The sequence below is a fragment of the Electrona antarctica genome, assembly GCF_951216825.1.
Source record: "Electrona antarctica genome assembly, chromosome: 8".
Taxonomy (NCBI): domain Eukaryota; kingdom Metazoa; phylum Chordata; class Actinopteri; order Myctophiformes; family Myctophidae; genus Electrona; species Electrona antarctica.
Window position 1 is genome coordinate 25,085,411 of NC_136789.1, and position 17,728 is coordinate 25,103,138.

A 17,728-nucleotide genomic window follows, 5' to 3' on the forward strand; every position below is an offset into this window, starting at 1 on the left:
GCGGTTTATTAATCTGGCATTTGGTCCAGAAGCTTGAAAGATATGCAATCTCTACCATCTCCTGAAAAATATGGATGATTAAAAAAAAATACATGACATGATAGAGATAATCTGTACTGATTTGCGTGAGGTGGACAGTTTCACACCACAGACAGACACATGGACATAGTCTGTGGCAGGGGTGTGGAAATATATTTCCACACTCATTCCAGAGGGCCACAGTGAGTGTGGGACTCCGCCCCACACTCACCCTGCCAGATGCAGAAAAACTTGTTCACGTCTTTATCTCCTCAAGGCTTGACTACTGCAACGCACTTCTCACTGGGATCCCTAGCAAGAGCATCCAGAGGCTCCAGTACATCCAGAACAGTGCTGCTAGGATCATGGTGAGAGTGCGGAAATACGATCATATCACACCCATACTCCATTCCCTTCACTGGCTTCCCGTCTCCTCCAGGATAGAATACAAGGTCTGCCTCCTCACCCATCAGTGCATCCACAGCAACGCCCCTTCCTATCTGAAGGAACTCATTGAACCCCCAGCCTCCACCCGCTCCCTCCGCTCTGGAAATTCTAACACACTCAAAACCACCAAAACAAAACTCTGCACGACCGCACCATGGGGGACTGGGCCTTCTGTTCAGCTGCTCCTCAACATCCTCCTGCGTCCACAATCCGTGGACGCTTTTAAAAGGGGACTTAAGACATTTCTTTTTAACAAGGCATTTGGCCAGTTGGACCATTAGTTGCCCGGTGTACTTTTAATCCTTTTAGCAGTATACCATGAAATGCATGAATTGTGCTAATTTTAGTCCTTTTATTTAATCATGCATTATTTTATCTTATTCTTCTTCTTGTTGTAGCACTTTGAGATTTGCTTCAAATGTAAAGTGCGTTATAAAAAAAATCTATTACAAAAATAGCCGATCTACAAGCTCAAAACGCGTCAGATCAGCTATTTTTGCTATATTTGAATTGAAAACCTGAATAATTTTTTGCTAGTTTTGAATTGGGATCCTGAAAAGTAACCTTTTTATTGAATTTCAAATGCATTTAGTTATAGTTTATGAACTGTTAACATAAATACATTAGACACAAAAAGACAATAAGATTTTAATACTAGTCATTAAGTACTAGAATTTCTAGAGTTTGGAATTGTAACAGCTGAAATCAATACTATATCAGTATTCTGATATTAACATGCGGGCCGGGTGGGGGCCGCCAGTTGCCCACCCCTGGCCTATGGCCTATGGCCCGTCTGCCTGCCTGGCAGAGACAACAACTCCAATGAGTCTGTTCTTGACAAAGACCATTATTCATTTTAATGTGAAATAATGAGATTGCAGTGGCAGAGTCTGGGAGGTCAGCCTTTAAATTAACCAGGATGGTGATACCTAATTGTGAATGAAAAGAACATATTCGGATAGTTGAGATTCATAGACACTGGTCATAACAAATGCTGGGTGTAAAGTGAGTCTCAATATTCACTAGGCTACCTTTTAACAAACATGAGGATGATAGTTGATAGTGACAGAATGCACTTTTTATTGAAATGACATTACATTCGATAACAATATAAACAAGAAACGACCATGTTATGTCTGGTTATCACAAACAATTATAAAATATAATAAAAGTACAGGGGTGTTGTTCAAACCCCTTACGTATTCATGACAATTCTGTAGACGTGCAATGAAACTCCTATCAACATAACCTACAGCGCCTACTGTAGTTCAATTAAGATATAGAGAGATGCTAAACTTACAAGTGAGAATACAAAATGAAAATAATAAACAATGTGTAGAAAATTTGAAAATATCTTTCTCTAACAGAATCACCATATATAATATCACCAACCACACACTGATTATGTTCAAGTGCCGTTGAACATAAAATATGGTGTGCATGTGGAGCAGGAAACTTAATACATAAAAGAAAAAAATCGTATAGTATGTAGGTATTCAACAAATACCTAAAAAATACTAACAACCAAAATCAATTCCTGTAGCAATTATGCTGGATTAAGTCATACTGGCTCTAACAGACATATTATATGCAGACATACCCGTGGGTAAAAAATACATAAAATCTCTCATCTGTGATTCCTGTGACCCCTATTCACAGTATTCAGTCAGTGAAGTCCTGGGCTGAATGTGACAAATAATATGGCCTGGTGCAGGTCGGTGCAAAAATAAAGAAAAGTCTGCAGCAAATAGCTTTAAACGCTTGGGATCCAAGTCGATTTTGTGTAATAAACGCCTGGGCTACTACCGGTATTTGGGGAAATATGGTATCTGGCATATCTGGAGAATTCCAAAGTTCAATATAGTTTGGACAGTGTTCAGAATTAAGATTTTTGCATTGCATTGCATGGGTTTCAATGGTCCCAGTGACACCACCGTAGAACAAGACTGCGAAGAGACTCATGTTAATTCGCTGTTGATTGAACTCCCTCACAGGTACATTTTTAAAGTTACTCACAATTTTGCAGTATACAATGGATACAAGAGCACAAAAGGTACTCACAGAAATTGCACTTTAGGAATGCTGTACTGTCCACTACAATCATTTTGTGTAAACCAGTGGTTTTCAAACATTTGGTACCAAAAAACTCAAGGCACATCTGTGTTCATGATCAAAAAGGCAGGCTTATAACCAGTGTATAACCCCATAACCCCATGTACTTGAGTCAACCCCATGTACTTGAGTCAACCCCATGTATTTGAGTCAACCCCATGTACTTGAGTCAACCCCATGTACTTGAGTCAACCCCATGTACTTGAGTCAACCCCATGTACTTGAGTCAACCCCATGTACTTGAGTCAACCCCATGTACTCGAGTCAACCCCATGTACTTGAGTCAACCCCATGTACTGTAAAGTATAGATGCTCCAGGTTATATTACTCAACTGCAAGTGAAAGTTGCCCTGTCAAATGTGTTAAGTTAAAGTACTGGGGTACTTTAAAAGAAGAAGATATCTGAGCACTCAAAAAAGGAACGGATGAGATACGTGAAATCAACATACTTTAATATCTATTACAAAAGGTTAAAAAGCCAAAGTGTTTCGACTAGCTCGTTCGAAGCAATGTTTCAAAGCAAGTTGGATCACCAATAACAGGGTTAAACACCTGAAGGTGTTCAGGTGTTTAACCCGAAGGAGATCTAAAAAGGATCAAAATGTTGTACAGAACAGAAAAAGTGAGAGGGTTAAGCCCTCCGTTTAAAATAGTTTTGCTGTGTTTGGTTCTGCACGAACGTAGGGGGATGAAATTGATCACAAACACTTGTAGTTCAACTTGTCTCACGGCACACCCAGTGAGCTACCGCACACCATTTGGGAACCACTAGTGTAACCTATAGATTTGAAATATTTCCACATATTAATGTTGTGATTTAAATAATTTAATAAGTTCCTATAATGGAACAAGTGCTTTGGGAAGGGAATGTTTTTCCACGCAAAACATACTGATGTCAAAGATAAGCTCAAACTACGCCTAATTCATAGCTAATTATACCATGAATTAGTTTGCACAATGGTATGTGATTGGCCATTGCTTGAGGTTTGGTCGTCCATTCAACACATGACATCACAAGTATCTCAGTTAACAGCATTCACATAAGTGCATACATAGGCAATTCAAATGTCTGCAAAAACAAAATGTTACAATTCCAATCGTGCAAACATGACCCGCTTTAATGACTTCAGTCTTTTATGTCCTATGTATTTGTATTTAAGTTCATAAAGTTAACATAAGAATAACTAAATGCATTTGAAATTAAATGTGAAATGTTTTACTTTTCAGGATTCCAATAAAAAAAAATAGCGAAACATTACTCAGGATTCCAATCAAAAAATAGCAGATCTACAAGTGTTTTGAGCTTCTTTTTTGTAGCTATTTTTTGCTATTTGTGTGACATAGAATGACGAAGTAGCACATTAATTACGAACAAGTAAAAAGAAAATCTGCCCTCTGTGGTTGAGTGGGGAAACCCTGCTCTGCCACATACACACATACATTTGGGTGCCACCGATATTGTCCCTTATCATTTGACCCATTTAGGCCTGACCTCAAAATTTAAAAAAATCCTTCTAAATCCTCCAGTTTTCTGAAATAAATATTTTCACGATTTTTCAAAAATAGCAGACCTACAAGCTCGTAGCGCGCCACTCGGTGGCACGCTATGAGCTTGTAGATCTGCTATTTTTCAATAGCTAAATTATAACATAATGTTTAAAACACCAAAAGGGGTTCCCGCCCAAAATGGGTTAACTGTCCTTTTGCGCAGATCACGCAAACCTCAGCAAAAAGAAAAGGACAATATCGATGGCCTCCAACTGTATATATATATATATATATATAGTATATCTATTGGAGCAGGAGGTCTCTCCACAATTAAAATAATTTTGAATCGAATCGATGATTCTCAACCCATTTTCAAGCGGTTTGGTGTGTTACAAATGTATATGATGTAGGTCCAATATTATAGGATAATTGGTTGCATTTAAAATGAGGGTTTCCTATTTACTGCTTTTCCTATCATAGTAACAATAATGGTCATACAATGTTAACATTTTTAGTCTCAAGTACAACAGCAGATTTCTTACAGCGGAGTCATGGCAAGTTGTCCCTGCAAATATTTTGGTGACGTTGGCGTACAGTACGATCTAGTGGCCAAAATGTTTTCTACATATATTATGTCTAATGCTGTAACAATCTAATCTTTGAAACAGTGATCTCAATAACTCACTAGCTAGCTTGCATACTAAACTAGTAAGCAACTGGCTACTGTTATCATAAAAACTAAAATAATTCCTGCTTTTTTTCCAGTTGAATTTTGTATAATAAAAACATTCTAAACCCTTTCCCCCCCACCCCCCAAAAGCTGCTCAACAAACAGTACCAAATGCATGCAGTGAGTTCATTATTGGTGAGTCCATGTTACAGTAGTACTGCGCTGGTCCCAACAACTGGTCTACAGATGAACATACTGGCCGCTCTGCTGGCTTCAGTCTCCTTAACTTGCATTCTGAGATAAACACAAAAAATACATGGTAGTGGGATCATGTCTTTAACCCATTTTGACCTGAGATCAGATTCTAAAAATGTCTGTTTGAAAATGACAGTTTTCTGAAAAAGCTATGTTTCTATGTCAGTCGTTCTTCGATTTTTCAAAAATAGCAGACCTACAAGCTCGTAGCGCGCCACTCGGTGGCGCGCTATGAGCTTGTAGGTCTGCTATTTTTCAATAGCTAAAGCACAACATAATGCTAACAAATGGGTTAAATGGACAAAGGGCTACATAAAATAAACATAATAAATGTGTAAATATAACTATAAATGCAAGGTATGTGTTACCTCTTTTTTTACATTCGACGTTGCAGATGGTGAAGTGCAGGCTGATGAACTGAAATGGTAAAAAGTCAAAAGAAAACGATTAAAAAAGAAGGTGCGTATACTATAGTTATAGTGGCTTCAGGCCTTAATTTGTGGCACAACGCACAATATTAATAATACTAATAAACAAATACATGACATTTATGTAGCACTTCAGTTGTCAAGATACCCAAAGTCACTTTACAAAACAAAACAAACAGCTTTATTAACAGAAAATAACTAGTCAAAATGGTAAGAGTTAATCAAAAACAGTTAAGACGGTAAAAGATTTGAACATTTAAAAATGGGGAAACAAATGAAGTGGCGAAGTCAAGGCAAGAGGGGTCAGCGTCATTATTCCGACGACACGTTTGTCCAACTCGCCCCATTACTAACCCTGTCCCTAAGCCTTGCTGCACGCAAAGCCACGTTATCCAAGGGCCAGTGAGGCTATTCAACGTTGAAGGTCTGGGTCCTAGTGGTAGGAGGAGGGACTACAGGCGGACCCGTGGATTCATGACCGGGAAACCCCGTGCAGCTGGGCTTTAACATTGAGCGCTCGGTTGCATACGTCACTCCGGACCTCAAAGTTGAGGTCCGGAGGAGGGACTTCCGGCAGTCTTCCGGGTGCTTCAAAACGCCACTGAGCAACTTCCACTGACATGAATAGCGGAGGGGGCGGAGCTTCGCGCCAGATCAGTCTCTATCCTTTTATATACTCTATGACGTTATCGGACTAATGCACCGTCGGAATTACGAGCGGATCCCTGGCAGGAGAGGGTGGTTGCAGGATTGATGCGAGTTGGGAGTGAGTTCCAGTGTGAAGGTTGAAATTAGGATAATTTGCTCTGTGGAACTGGCAGTGATATCAATCCAGAGTCACAGTGATCACAGTGATGCTAAACAAACATTGTATGTAGTATTATACAATGGTCTACTCTAAATATTTACTGTTCCCTGTCATTTAAAGCTGCTATAAGCAATAATATGTCAAAATTGTAATGACCTTTTCATTTTATTTTATTTTGGTATTCAGACAGCCAGCAATGGGTAGAACGCTCCCAAAAAAAATGTAGTCTCTGTGACACATCTAGGGGCCACAATCTGCATTTAAAGATTTTCCTAGAAGATCTGCCTGTCTGCTTCCTGATTGGTTAGTCATTGCGACCGGGTTTTTCTCGACCAATGACAAAGCTTCTAGGAACATGTTTGAATGCATATTGCGGCCCCTAGATGTGTGTCAGAGACTAAATCTTGTTTGGGAGCGTACTACCCATTGCTGGCTGTCTGAATACCAAAACATTAAAAAATTAAAAGGTCATTAAAATGTTGACATATTATTGCTTATAGCAGCTTTAAGTGCAGCTTTGAGAAATTACCCAATGCATGGCCAAGTTCTACAAATCATACCCAGGCCTAGAACAAAATATTGATCAATTGATAGATATACCGATATGGCACCTGAATTGCCTTCATTGATCAGGTGCCATAGCCCCACACCACAGTAAGCAATTCTTCATGTTTTCAATGCAACCCTAATAAGACGTTTCCAATGGAACCCAGCGACATTAAGCCACAAAACGATACTTGTCGCTGTGGGATATCACTGTGGGACAAACTACAAATCAAGTTCAGCTGGTCTCAACTCTTTTCAGCATTCCAATGTCTGACGCAAGTGTCAATCAATCATGTTTTGGTTTCACTATTTCCATGTCTCCCCACAATCCCTGCTCTGTTCTGTAAAAGGAAGAAAAACTCATTCTCGCTAGTTCCCTGTTGCCATTTACTCCCATTTCATTTATGTAGTGTGGTTTTGAGCAACACTTCATCGGCGACTCAGTAGCACGTTTTATAACTTCTGTGGTGTGTAGAGTAAACGCGGCATGAGGGTCAACTGAAAGAAGATACTGTAGACTAGAGACATATTGCCACCCTGGTCTCAATAAGAGTATCATCTTGCTTTGACTGAGGGGATACGATACACCGGCCTGATTCTGACAAATCAGGCCGGTGTATCAAAAACATGCCACATCAATGAATCAAACTGTATTTACATGCCATAGTTAAATCCCTATGGTGCCTTCCCTTATAGGATCCCTGCCTATGTATGCCACCAAGCTGTCTGGGTGTGCCTACTACCGTTACTCTCCTGCCAAGACAACCGCGTTGAGGTCGGATGTGGTTTCTACAGCGGTAGACTGTTTGCAATGCTTTCCCCTACTCTGGAATTGTGACCCAACAAAACTGAAACGATCTTGGGAGTGGATGTGATTGAATCACTTACGTTGGAACAGTTCCTCTCAAGGGAATGGAGCAAAATTGACTTGTAAACATGCCAATCATGCCGTATTTAATCACCATTCATGCAGAATTTAAAGTTATCAATAATAATGACATTATGAACATGAGCTGCAGCTCTCCACAGGGGCCATGTCTGCTTCATCACTCAACCATATGTTGCTTGACAAACATTGTGTCTCCAAGTCACACGTTTTCTGTCCGTGTGGCTTTTCTGTCAAGCAACACAGTAGTTGTGAGGAGGTATAAATTAGCCTCCCGTCTCTTAGATGCATATTTCCATGTGCCTATTCTAATAACGTACATGGACAGCATATTTGGTCTTTTATCAAGGGTGTTAGCCCAAGTACTGTACCTACTGTAGCTTAATTTGGACTAACCATAGCTTTTGCTACTCATATTTCTAGTAGAGAAAATTATGCAAATATGCATAGCCAATTATTTAGTTTTCACCTCCCCTCACTTGCAGACCTAAAGTATAAGTTTGCCGGACATTATTAATATGCCATTTTCACACTTAACATTCAAAATGGATCCAACTTTATTTATGTTTCAGTGTTTGTGCAATAAATAAAATAAATACATTTGGACCCAAGCTGATCCAAAGCAACACCATTGTACTTAATACGGTATGCATGGGGTTAACGGTTAATCATCAAGACAAAATGAAATAAAAAGAAAATGCATTGATCCAATTTCTTCCTGGCATGGGATGGAGGTTTGACAGCCAATTTAAAATATCCCTCATTCCAGAACCAGCCTTTCACAATCTCCTGGTTCAATTCCATCATCAGCCTTATTTTATAATTCTACTGTGGAAACTGTTCATTGTTCCAAGCTTCCATGTTCAAAAGAAAGAAAGAAAAGAAAACTATAAATCAAATCTCTCGTGTGATAATCAACCCTTTTTTTGTTTTTCTCTGTTCTGTTCTGTGCTGTAACTATGTTATTTTTATTGTATAATTGCGTCCTTTGCTTGTTGTTTTGTGTAAAGCACATTGAATTAAAACCAGCTCAGTGGCCTTGTGGTTAGAGTGTCCGCCCTGAGACTGGGAGGTCGGGGTTCAATCCCTGGCCGGGTCATACCAAAGACTCTAAAATTGGGACCCAGTGCCTCCCTGCTTGACACTCAGCATCAAGGGTTGGATTGGGGGTAAGTCCCTGCGACATACTAGCGTCATGTCCAGGGGGTGTACTTGTACATCAAGCTGCCTCACGCTACAGAAACAGGAGATAGGCTCCTGCCCTATGGGCCTCATGGCTCGGCAAGGCTACTTACATTGAATTGCCTTGCTGCTGAAATGTGCTATACAAATAAAACTGACTTGCCTTACATTCATATATAAATATCTACTGTATAGTACTGTATGTTATAATTTGTTGCATGGCAACTGTACAGATTCTCGGATGAATCACAAATGAAAAACTAGTAATATTTTTCCACTGGACACTACACCCACATCAATCTTGCAACACATCTACAATACAATGCAGTTATAACAGATATGTTTTATATTGAAGTGAGTGGGAAAAAGCCCTTGCAACAAAGTGTGCCAGTGTGCAAGTCAAAGTATTTTTAATTAGTGTAAAAAATATTGTGCCTAAAATAACATGCATAAAAAAGGATGGGCAGGTTGAAAGTGGTTTGTATACTGTATGTATATTTTTAAGGTATAGAATAATAATGTGTGGTTGTCACAAAATGCCAAGGCACACCTGGACTTATGCATGTAAGCAGTGTTGCCAACTCTCCAGTAACGGAAATAGCTAGTGGCTCCTCGAAAAGTCGCGCGCCGCCCCCTAGCGACTTTTTAGCGTCCCTAGCGACTTTTAGGTGCCCCTAGCAAACGAAAATATGGAGCAAGCCCAGAACACCATTTCCTTGCTCTGTGCACATAACCGAGTCGAGGAAGCCAGACGCGCCGAGCACTTTAGTGTTGCCAACTTACGGCGGGGCTCCACCGGACGCGTGCGTGCGTGTGTGCGTGAGTCAAAAAAACGAACCGGGGCAATTTTAATGCCACGCAACGCAACGCAGGCAGTGGAGCCACCCGCGGATTTGAGGCTGAGAGAGGGAAAATGAAGAAAAAGGAGGGTTTTATCTCTGGCGCCTGTCAACACGATTTGTCCCCAATTCACCAGAAAAAGTAGCTAGATTTCTCGCCAGAAGCTTTTCACTAATTCAGTCGCTAGGGGGGTCTGGAAAGAAGCTAAATATGGCGACAAATCCGCTAAGTTGGCAACACTGCATGTAAGGCAGGCACTATATACAGTAAGTCAATATTGTCCTGTCAAAGATACATGTGCCTGTACTGTACTGTACTGTACTGTACAATTACTATAACTGAACTAAGGAAACAAAGAAATAATGCAAATTTATATTTTGTATACTAGAATAAACAGATTCTCACATACCTGCCGACTTGCTTCGAGGCATTCTCAAAAAACTTGGTTTTGGAAGCAACGCTATAGAGAAATAAAATCAATGATCACGACAATGTGGATATAGGGTAATATTGCTGTAATTTCAATATTATTTAACCCATTTAGGCCCGACAAGTCTCTGTGTGCGTACGTGTGTGCGTGTGTGTGTGCGTGTACGGTTGTAATGCACGTAACTCGAGAACCGTTTGACCCACCGACTTCACATTCAACACATACGTTCCACACGCCCGGGCCCAAGTAGGTCGGGCACGTACAGGTCTATTTAATTAATGGCAAGAGATAACACACACACACTTTCTGCATTGTGTCTATCGACAGATAGTTGAGATCCAGGTGGCAAAAGACCCGTTCCAGCACTGAATACAGAGGACAGGCCAACAGTTCAGCATTTAGAGCAAAAAATTCGTCCTCAGAGAACTTGCATCATAAAAATGCCCTTCTCCTTAAACGTGAACTGTTCTGGAGCTAAACCTTAAAACGAAGAAATTAACATTTTCCCCCCTTTTTTCTTTTTTTAATATCATGACTTCAGTTTACTCTGGTTCCCATGTTATTCCCTGATTCTGTGTCCATGCTATACTGTTGTTCTCTTTATTGCTTCACACTTTTTTTTTTGTTTGTTATCAAATGTTTTTTATTTAAGACAAAATAGCACTGCTTCACACTTTATAATGGCTTGCCAGCCTGATGGAGTATTGGCTACTGGCATTGAGTATTGTTTTTTAACTTAGATTTGAACGGTTTCTTGTGAGGGTTCCCACATTAATTTAAATTATAAATGGCTATACACACATGTACTGTTTTACCATTTCTCATATCCTAGTCTAGGTCTATAGGATTAGGACCTCAGGTTTTATTTATTCACAATGTCACATGATCGTTAACATCCATCTGTTTTCACAGAACCTGTCGTTTCATTTCTCTTAGGTATATTTCCCTTAAAAGATATCTTATCCTTGGCCTGAGTGGACTTATCGTCTACTCGGGCTTTTGTGAATACTGCTTGTTTCAGTATTTAGATATCTGATATTCAAGGTAGCTGCCACCGCCACCTTCCTATACAAACCCATTGTAACTTCAAACTCCATTTTAACCATGTTAGATTCATTGAATTAGTTTATTCTCCCGTGGACCGGCATATCTTAAACTGAGTCAATCAACTTAGAAACTGTCCAGGGTGTTCACAAAAGCCTGAGAAGACGATAAAATGACCCAAAAAAAAGCAGGGTGAAAGAGGGTATCTGTCTCTCATTTTCACCTCAGTCTGATTAAGAGCATAAGCTCGGAATGTCTCTAGGCACTTTGTGGGTGAAATAAAAGCCGTTTGAACTGGAGCCCAACAGTGTGTGACCGTTTTTGTGGGTTCTTTTATAGTTTTCTGTTCCGCCCGCCAACACCTATCAAATTCACTGATGCACGAGAATACTACACACACACCAAAGTTATTGTAGTGGCGCCTGTCCACGGGAGAAAGAAACCAAATAGTGGTCTTCAAGAGGCGAGGAGGTGGCCACACACACACACACACTGGTAGCCAAAGGGCCAATATTGTATTATAGGACGCAGTCGCAGAGTAAAGAAACAAACGTTTCAGCAGGTACAGTTGGGTGCCACCGATATTGTCCCTTATCATTTGACCCATTTAGGCCTGACCTCAAAATTTTAAAAAATCCTTCTAAATCCTCCAGTTTTCTGAAATAAATATTTTCACGATTTTTCAAAAATAGCAGACCTACAAGCTCGTAGCGCGCCACTCGGTGGCGCGCTATGAGCTTGTAGATCTGCTATTTTTCAATAGCTAAATTATAACATAATGTTTAAAACACCAAAAGGGGTTCCCGCCCAAAATGGGTTAACTGTCCTTTTGCGCAGATCACGCAAACCTCAGCAAAAAGAAAAGGACAATATCGATGGCCTCCAACTGTAACTTCACTTCGGGGTACTGTATCTATCGTGTATAATTGTCACGCAAGCATTGCAGTAATAGCCGATGTAGAAGCTCACAATGCGACGTGTAAGTGAGCTCGTTTATCTTCTACGTGTGTTGTATTCGAATCAACTATGTTTTATAATCAAAGAAATCCATCAAATTGCATCGCAATAGCTGGGATCAATTCTGTGTGATACTTGTGGCACTTTTATAACTGTAGCATTAACATAGGGGTGCTGAAATTCCCTATGGGCCTTGTATTGATGAATTCAAAGACATAATGACTAAATTAATATTGGTATCAAGTCTACTTACTAGGATGCTGCGTTGCTTTCACTGTTGGCTGTGCTTAGACTCTTTTGTGGTGGTGTAGTATATCGAGCCGGGGGTTCAGGGGGTCTGACTGGGGGTCTGCAGATGGCATTAGTCCTTGTTTTGTTTGGACCCTCACCGTCTCCTGTAAGACAAGAGCATTGTGAATATGAAGCCTTGCTTTGTAGAAGACTGTCAAATCTACGTTGCCTGACATTACAGCTACTTAACCTCGGTACCCTACTACCCAGGCTTTTATTAACAGATTGATTGTACATGCCAAACTGTAGATTACATTTCCCATTGCAGTCAGAACTGCAAACACACTCTCAAATCACTCCCACTTTTCTGAAGTCTGAAGACTCACCTCTTCAGTAGGGGTGGGACGATATGGGTTCCTCACGATACGATATATGTAAGGGATAATATCTGGCTAGGTGGTCATTGTCGGGAGATAATTCACCGACAGGGAGTTTAACCACCGAGGCGAAGCCGAGGTGGTTAACCTCCCTGAAGGTGAATTATATCCCGACAATGACCACCTAGCCAGATATTATCCCGCTTATTACATGGCTAACTAACATAAATTAATCCATTGATCCAAAACACAACAAAAAAAGTATTCCATAACTTCGCGCTGGCTGCGTCTGCCCAGCTGCAGGGCTGAAGCACTGTCGGAAAACAAGGAAGTGAGTTGATCAAATAGAATCCATTTTCGGGTCCAGCTGCTTCGTCTATTTCTCGCTCAAATGTTTTCAAAAACATTTTAAGAGCAATGTTTAGCTGTAAATTACATTGTGTGTCAGTAGTGTGTGTGTTTACATGGCTGTTATGTTGGAAACGGCAGTAAATCAAGCGGGCGCAGCCGCGCAGCTGGTGGTGCTCAGAGGGTTTGATTAGGCAGCGGTCATTATACAGCGGAGCGGTCATTATCATGAGATAACTCACCGCTGAATTAAGCGATTGACCAATCAGAATCAAGCATTCAACCAAGCCATGTAATAAATTGCGATATTAGGCCCTCGATAACGATAATATCACGATATTCGATATATTGTGATATTTGCGATATATCGATATATTGTATGAAATTTCATGAACGATATATCACGATATCTGCAACTACAAAATACTTGGAACTGAAAAAAATGCAGCATTTTGTATTCCCACAAAGCTGTTTGGAGACTTTGGACAAATCACCATCCAGTAATTCAGTACTTCTGGTTGCTGTGGAATCTGAGTGGGATTTGCTTTATTTTAGCTGTCCTTTTCTAAACATGTTGTTCATCACTTCATTATGAACAACATTTCAAATTTCTTTAAAAAAGAAAAAGGAAAAAAAAAAGGGTTTTTTTTTATTAATAGATATTTTAATAATCAATATCGATTATTTATCGCGGGAGGACGTATCGATATATATCGCCATATCGATATTTCAGCACACCCCTACTCTTCAGGCTCCACCTCACCCCCTTACACTTCTCTTCCTGCACCCCTTCTTTGCAAACAATACTGCAATGTGCAACGTCTCATTGTGGATACTGTAAAAATAAACCAATCTAAACCTTTTCTAGTGATAAATAGGCATGTAACGATTCACTGAAAGTAGTAGAGCACTCTCCAAAAGCACTTGAATATGATGGAATATGACTAAAGCTCACATTTCACATCACACACTAGCCCCCCTAAAAATAAAAAATAAATTGAAAAAAAAATGAAAATCGATTTTTTTATTTCAATGAATCGATTCATATCGTCGGGATTAATATCGATATATATCGATATACGATATATCGTTACATGCCTAGTGGTAAAAGCTAGCGATTGACCAAGACATGTATACTATGTATGCAGACATCTTGGTCACTTGTCTTGGACACTTGTGCTAATGTTTTTTTGTATTGTTTATTGCACTGGCCACTGGCCAGTTGTTTTAAGTGTTGAATGCCCGTGGGGTGCATACGTTGGTTAGACATACCAACAACAGTCCTACAGTCACACATAACAGTCCCGACATGCGCCGCAGGTTGAAAGTAACACCTGCTGCGGGTTTAAAATCACCCATGGCTCCCGACATGTGGGTTAAATATCACCGTTCCGTCCGTGTGCGCTTAGGGTTTTGGGTCTCGGACTCATGACTGTAGGTATGTACAACCAAACACATGGACCCGCAAGTAGTACAGGAAAGGTGCAATTCTGGGGAAATTGCCAAGTGTGGTTGGCTCGATGTTCAGACGCCTTGGGAAATGTAGGCCCCTCCCACTGATTTAGCTAGCCAATTACAATGTCAAGTCACCCCTGTGATCATGTGTAAGTAATTAGGAGGGGATTTATCCCCCAAAAAGCATGTTTTTTCAATAAACAAAGGTTAACAATTTCCACATTTACGGCGCCCCCTATGGGGAAATTGCCAAGTGTGGTTGGCTCGATGCTTACAGTATATAAATACGATGGCACAGACGCTTTGGGAAATGTAGGCCCCTCCCACTGATTTAGCTAGCCAATTACAATGTCAAGAAATGTAAAGTGGGCTGTTATAGCGCCACCATGAGGCCGACTGATGTAATCATTTATTACATTAATTTGAATAATTATTATGAACCTTCCCTCCAAGTGTTGCAACTGTAGCTCCGACGGTTTTTCAGAGAAAAAGACTTGGAAATTTAAAATCACTAATAAATAAATTATGAATCAATAATTTGTTAAATTGAAAAAAGGGCTTCGTTAAGACCTCCGTAATATTATGGTCAATGCCTGTGTGAAAAGTCGGAGCGATTGGTGCAGCCAGTGAGGAGCTATGACAGTGTTTCAGACATTCAGACAAACATTCATTCAGACTTGGCCACAGGCCTACATATGAAAACAGTTCGTTCCAGGGACCCCCCAGAAGCAAAGAAAGTTCAAAATGTTCACTTTAAAGATGCGTTCCCGGTCTTAATGGGTTAAAACTAAATGTGTTACTTCCATAGTCCACACAGTGACAAGCTGTCACTCATAACCGCGTGCACGCCTACTTTATTGCATTTTTATTGCAACTAGTGTGGACACTGCTTGTTGGGAATTTGGCTCCCCTTGATCGAGGGGAGATTCCCCTCATAGTTTCCCATGTGGGAGACCCAGATTCCACATCAGGCTTCATGGTGGTAGGGGGATCACAGGGGGAAATTAAGTAGAGTATAACCCGAAGCCCAATATCTCCCTTCAAATTAGGCACCGTCTATGATCAATTTTTTCCAGCATCCGCATAGATATGAAAGTGTACATAGCTCACTACAGATGCGTATCTTGGGCTGAATGACACCCAACGGCGAGTTCTGCTGTTGTGGATATTGAAAATTACACTCGCTTGTAGTTTTCACTTGGATAGCTTGTGGCAAAACATTCTTCCTAGCACAATATCACATATCCACCTAAAGTTTCTTAATGCTGTGACACCATGATGCTCCTTCGAGGGTTGACACTGCCTCCAGCTCTGGGGTGGGTGAGTGAAGAAAACAGCTTTGTGTGTGTGCGGCGGTGACCACCTCACCACTTAACTAACCGCTGCTCATTGACGTCATTTTCTATTTGGAGCATGTAGGGGCCTTATACATGTAGGTGTCTGCTACACCCAAAACCTACCTTGATAGTGGTAGTAGAAACAACAACTAGCCAACACCTCTGCTAGTCAACTAGTACCTTTAAAAAGAAAAATAATTTATATATAAACCAGAATAAGTGCTCCTCTGAGCACAGGTCTCCACCAGGTCAGGAACGTTTGTGATATAAACATTGTTTTTTTTTGCAAAAAATGTTCTTCAATGTAGCTTCTTACATTCTTATAGGCTCAAAATAAGCTACAGTGCACTCTATTATATATTGTTGTGTGTGTCGTTGATGTTGACTTGCAAGGGAGGAGTGACATTGGGTGCAAAGAATGTACTGTATTGGTAGAATTGCTAGTAAGCGGGTAGGAAGGTATGTTAGTTACTTTATCTTAAAATTGCAGAGGGAATTTAATAAGCATGTTGTGGGTGAACGATGCACACCACAATCTTTATGAGTTGCTGGTAGTGACAGCGAGATTTGAAGAAGAATACAGCACACTCCGTGTAGCTCCATTTAAATTATTTTAATTACCTAATGCTGTGACAGCGTTGACATCGTGATGAAGACAGCTTCAGGTTATCTGTACCACGAGGAAGACAGCTTGCCAAAGTATTGGTAATAAGAAATATTTCAATGGAGCTACATTTAACCCATTAAAACAAGGAAAGCATCAGTGTCATTTTAGATTTTAGCGTTGGCTATTAAAAAATAGCAGATATACAAACTCGCAGAACGTCACGCTGTGAAGCTGGTACATCTGCTACTTTTGAACATTTTTGATCTCTAAATGTTTGGGGGTCCTTGGCACGAAGAAGTTTGAGAACTACGGATTTAGAAGGCCTTTTTTGGAATTGGCCTAAGGAAATGGCTGATGGATTCATGTGCAGTATTCTTCCCCATTTGAGAGGAAATGCAATACCTTCTCTAATGGCAGCTGCAGCTGGGAGAGGTGGTCTCCTGCCCGGGCAGGAGAGAGCTCGGCTCACAGTGACTCCAGACCCCCCATTTGTAGCTGAAATAGTATCTAGCCTCTGATTTGCGTCATCCATTTTAGAGACCAGCTTGCCAATGTCAGAGTCAGAGAGCCTGTCGTGACGAGTCGCTGGTCTGGGTAGTAGAGCGTGCCTTGGAGGAGGGTCTCTTGGAAGTGCGGGTTTAGTCCGCTGGAGCGGCACAGGGCTGGTCGGCACATCCCCGTCCAGCACCTGTGGTCTGTGGCTACATGGAGAGCTGTCATTTTGCCCATCTGTGGGAGACCAGCAACATGATGGTTAAAACAATGCATTTCTATGTTGGAGACTGTAAGTCTGACGATTTAAAGATTAGGATGAATTCAGGCAGGCAGTTTATACAGAGCTGGGTTCTTTGGCAACTCCCAAGCAATAACGTAAGAGCAATAAATGAAATACCACACAATACAGGGAGGACATGTTGCAGGTGTTCCACGTTTTTATGAGAGGATTGAAATACATACCCTTAATTAACCAGGGGGTTCAAACGAAACAAATGGCTGATCTACGACATGTACAGTATTGTTGGCGCATTAGGGGGTGGTTAGACAGCATCTACATTAGTCTATTGTTTGGGATGCAAAACATGTTATTTAATTTGATTTATTTGGTTTGAAGTCTCCAGTGAAAACTATTTAAAAATATATGAATTTAAGGTGTATTCATTTAACCCATTCAGGACGGGAACCCCTTTTGGTGTTTTAAGCGTTATGTTGTACTGTTAGCTAAAAATCTACAAGCTCATAGCTTGTAACTATAAAACTATAAA

The 17,728-nt window shown here is 40.5% G+C and overlaps 1 protein-coding gene across 3 annotated transcripts in view; it reads right to left on the reverse strand.

The window, feature by feature from the left end:
• Positions 1-2,883: 2,883 nt before the first annotated feature.
• The window catches only part of ophn1 (oligophrenin 1), a 42,863-nt gene continuing 28,018 nt past the window's right edge, over positions 2,884-17,728 (reverse strand). The window contains exons 20-25 of one of the 3 annotated variants that reach the window (XR_013790668.1): positions 16,869-17,195; positions 12,365-12,506; positions 10,090-10,140; positions 5,359-5,407; positions 4,227-5,029; positions 2,884-4,155 (exon numbers count right to left, since the gene is read on the reverse strand). Coding sequence is in view for 1 of the 3 variants with exons in the window: in XM_079508295.1 (XP_079364421.1) it covers positions 5,018-5,029; positions 5,359-5,407; positions 10,090-10,140; positions 12,365-12,506; positions 16,869-17,195 (581 nt within the window). In the remaining 2 variants the exon portion in view is untranslated. Of the gene's footprint in view, positions 4,156-4,177; positions 5,030-5,358; positions 5,408-10,089; positions 10,141-12,364; positions 12,507-16,868; positions 17,196-17,728 lie in introns of those variants that run through there. The other 2 variants (XR_013790667.1, XM_079508295.1) reach the window with 2 other exon arrangements.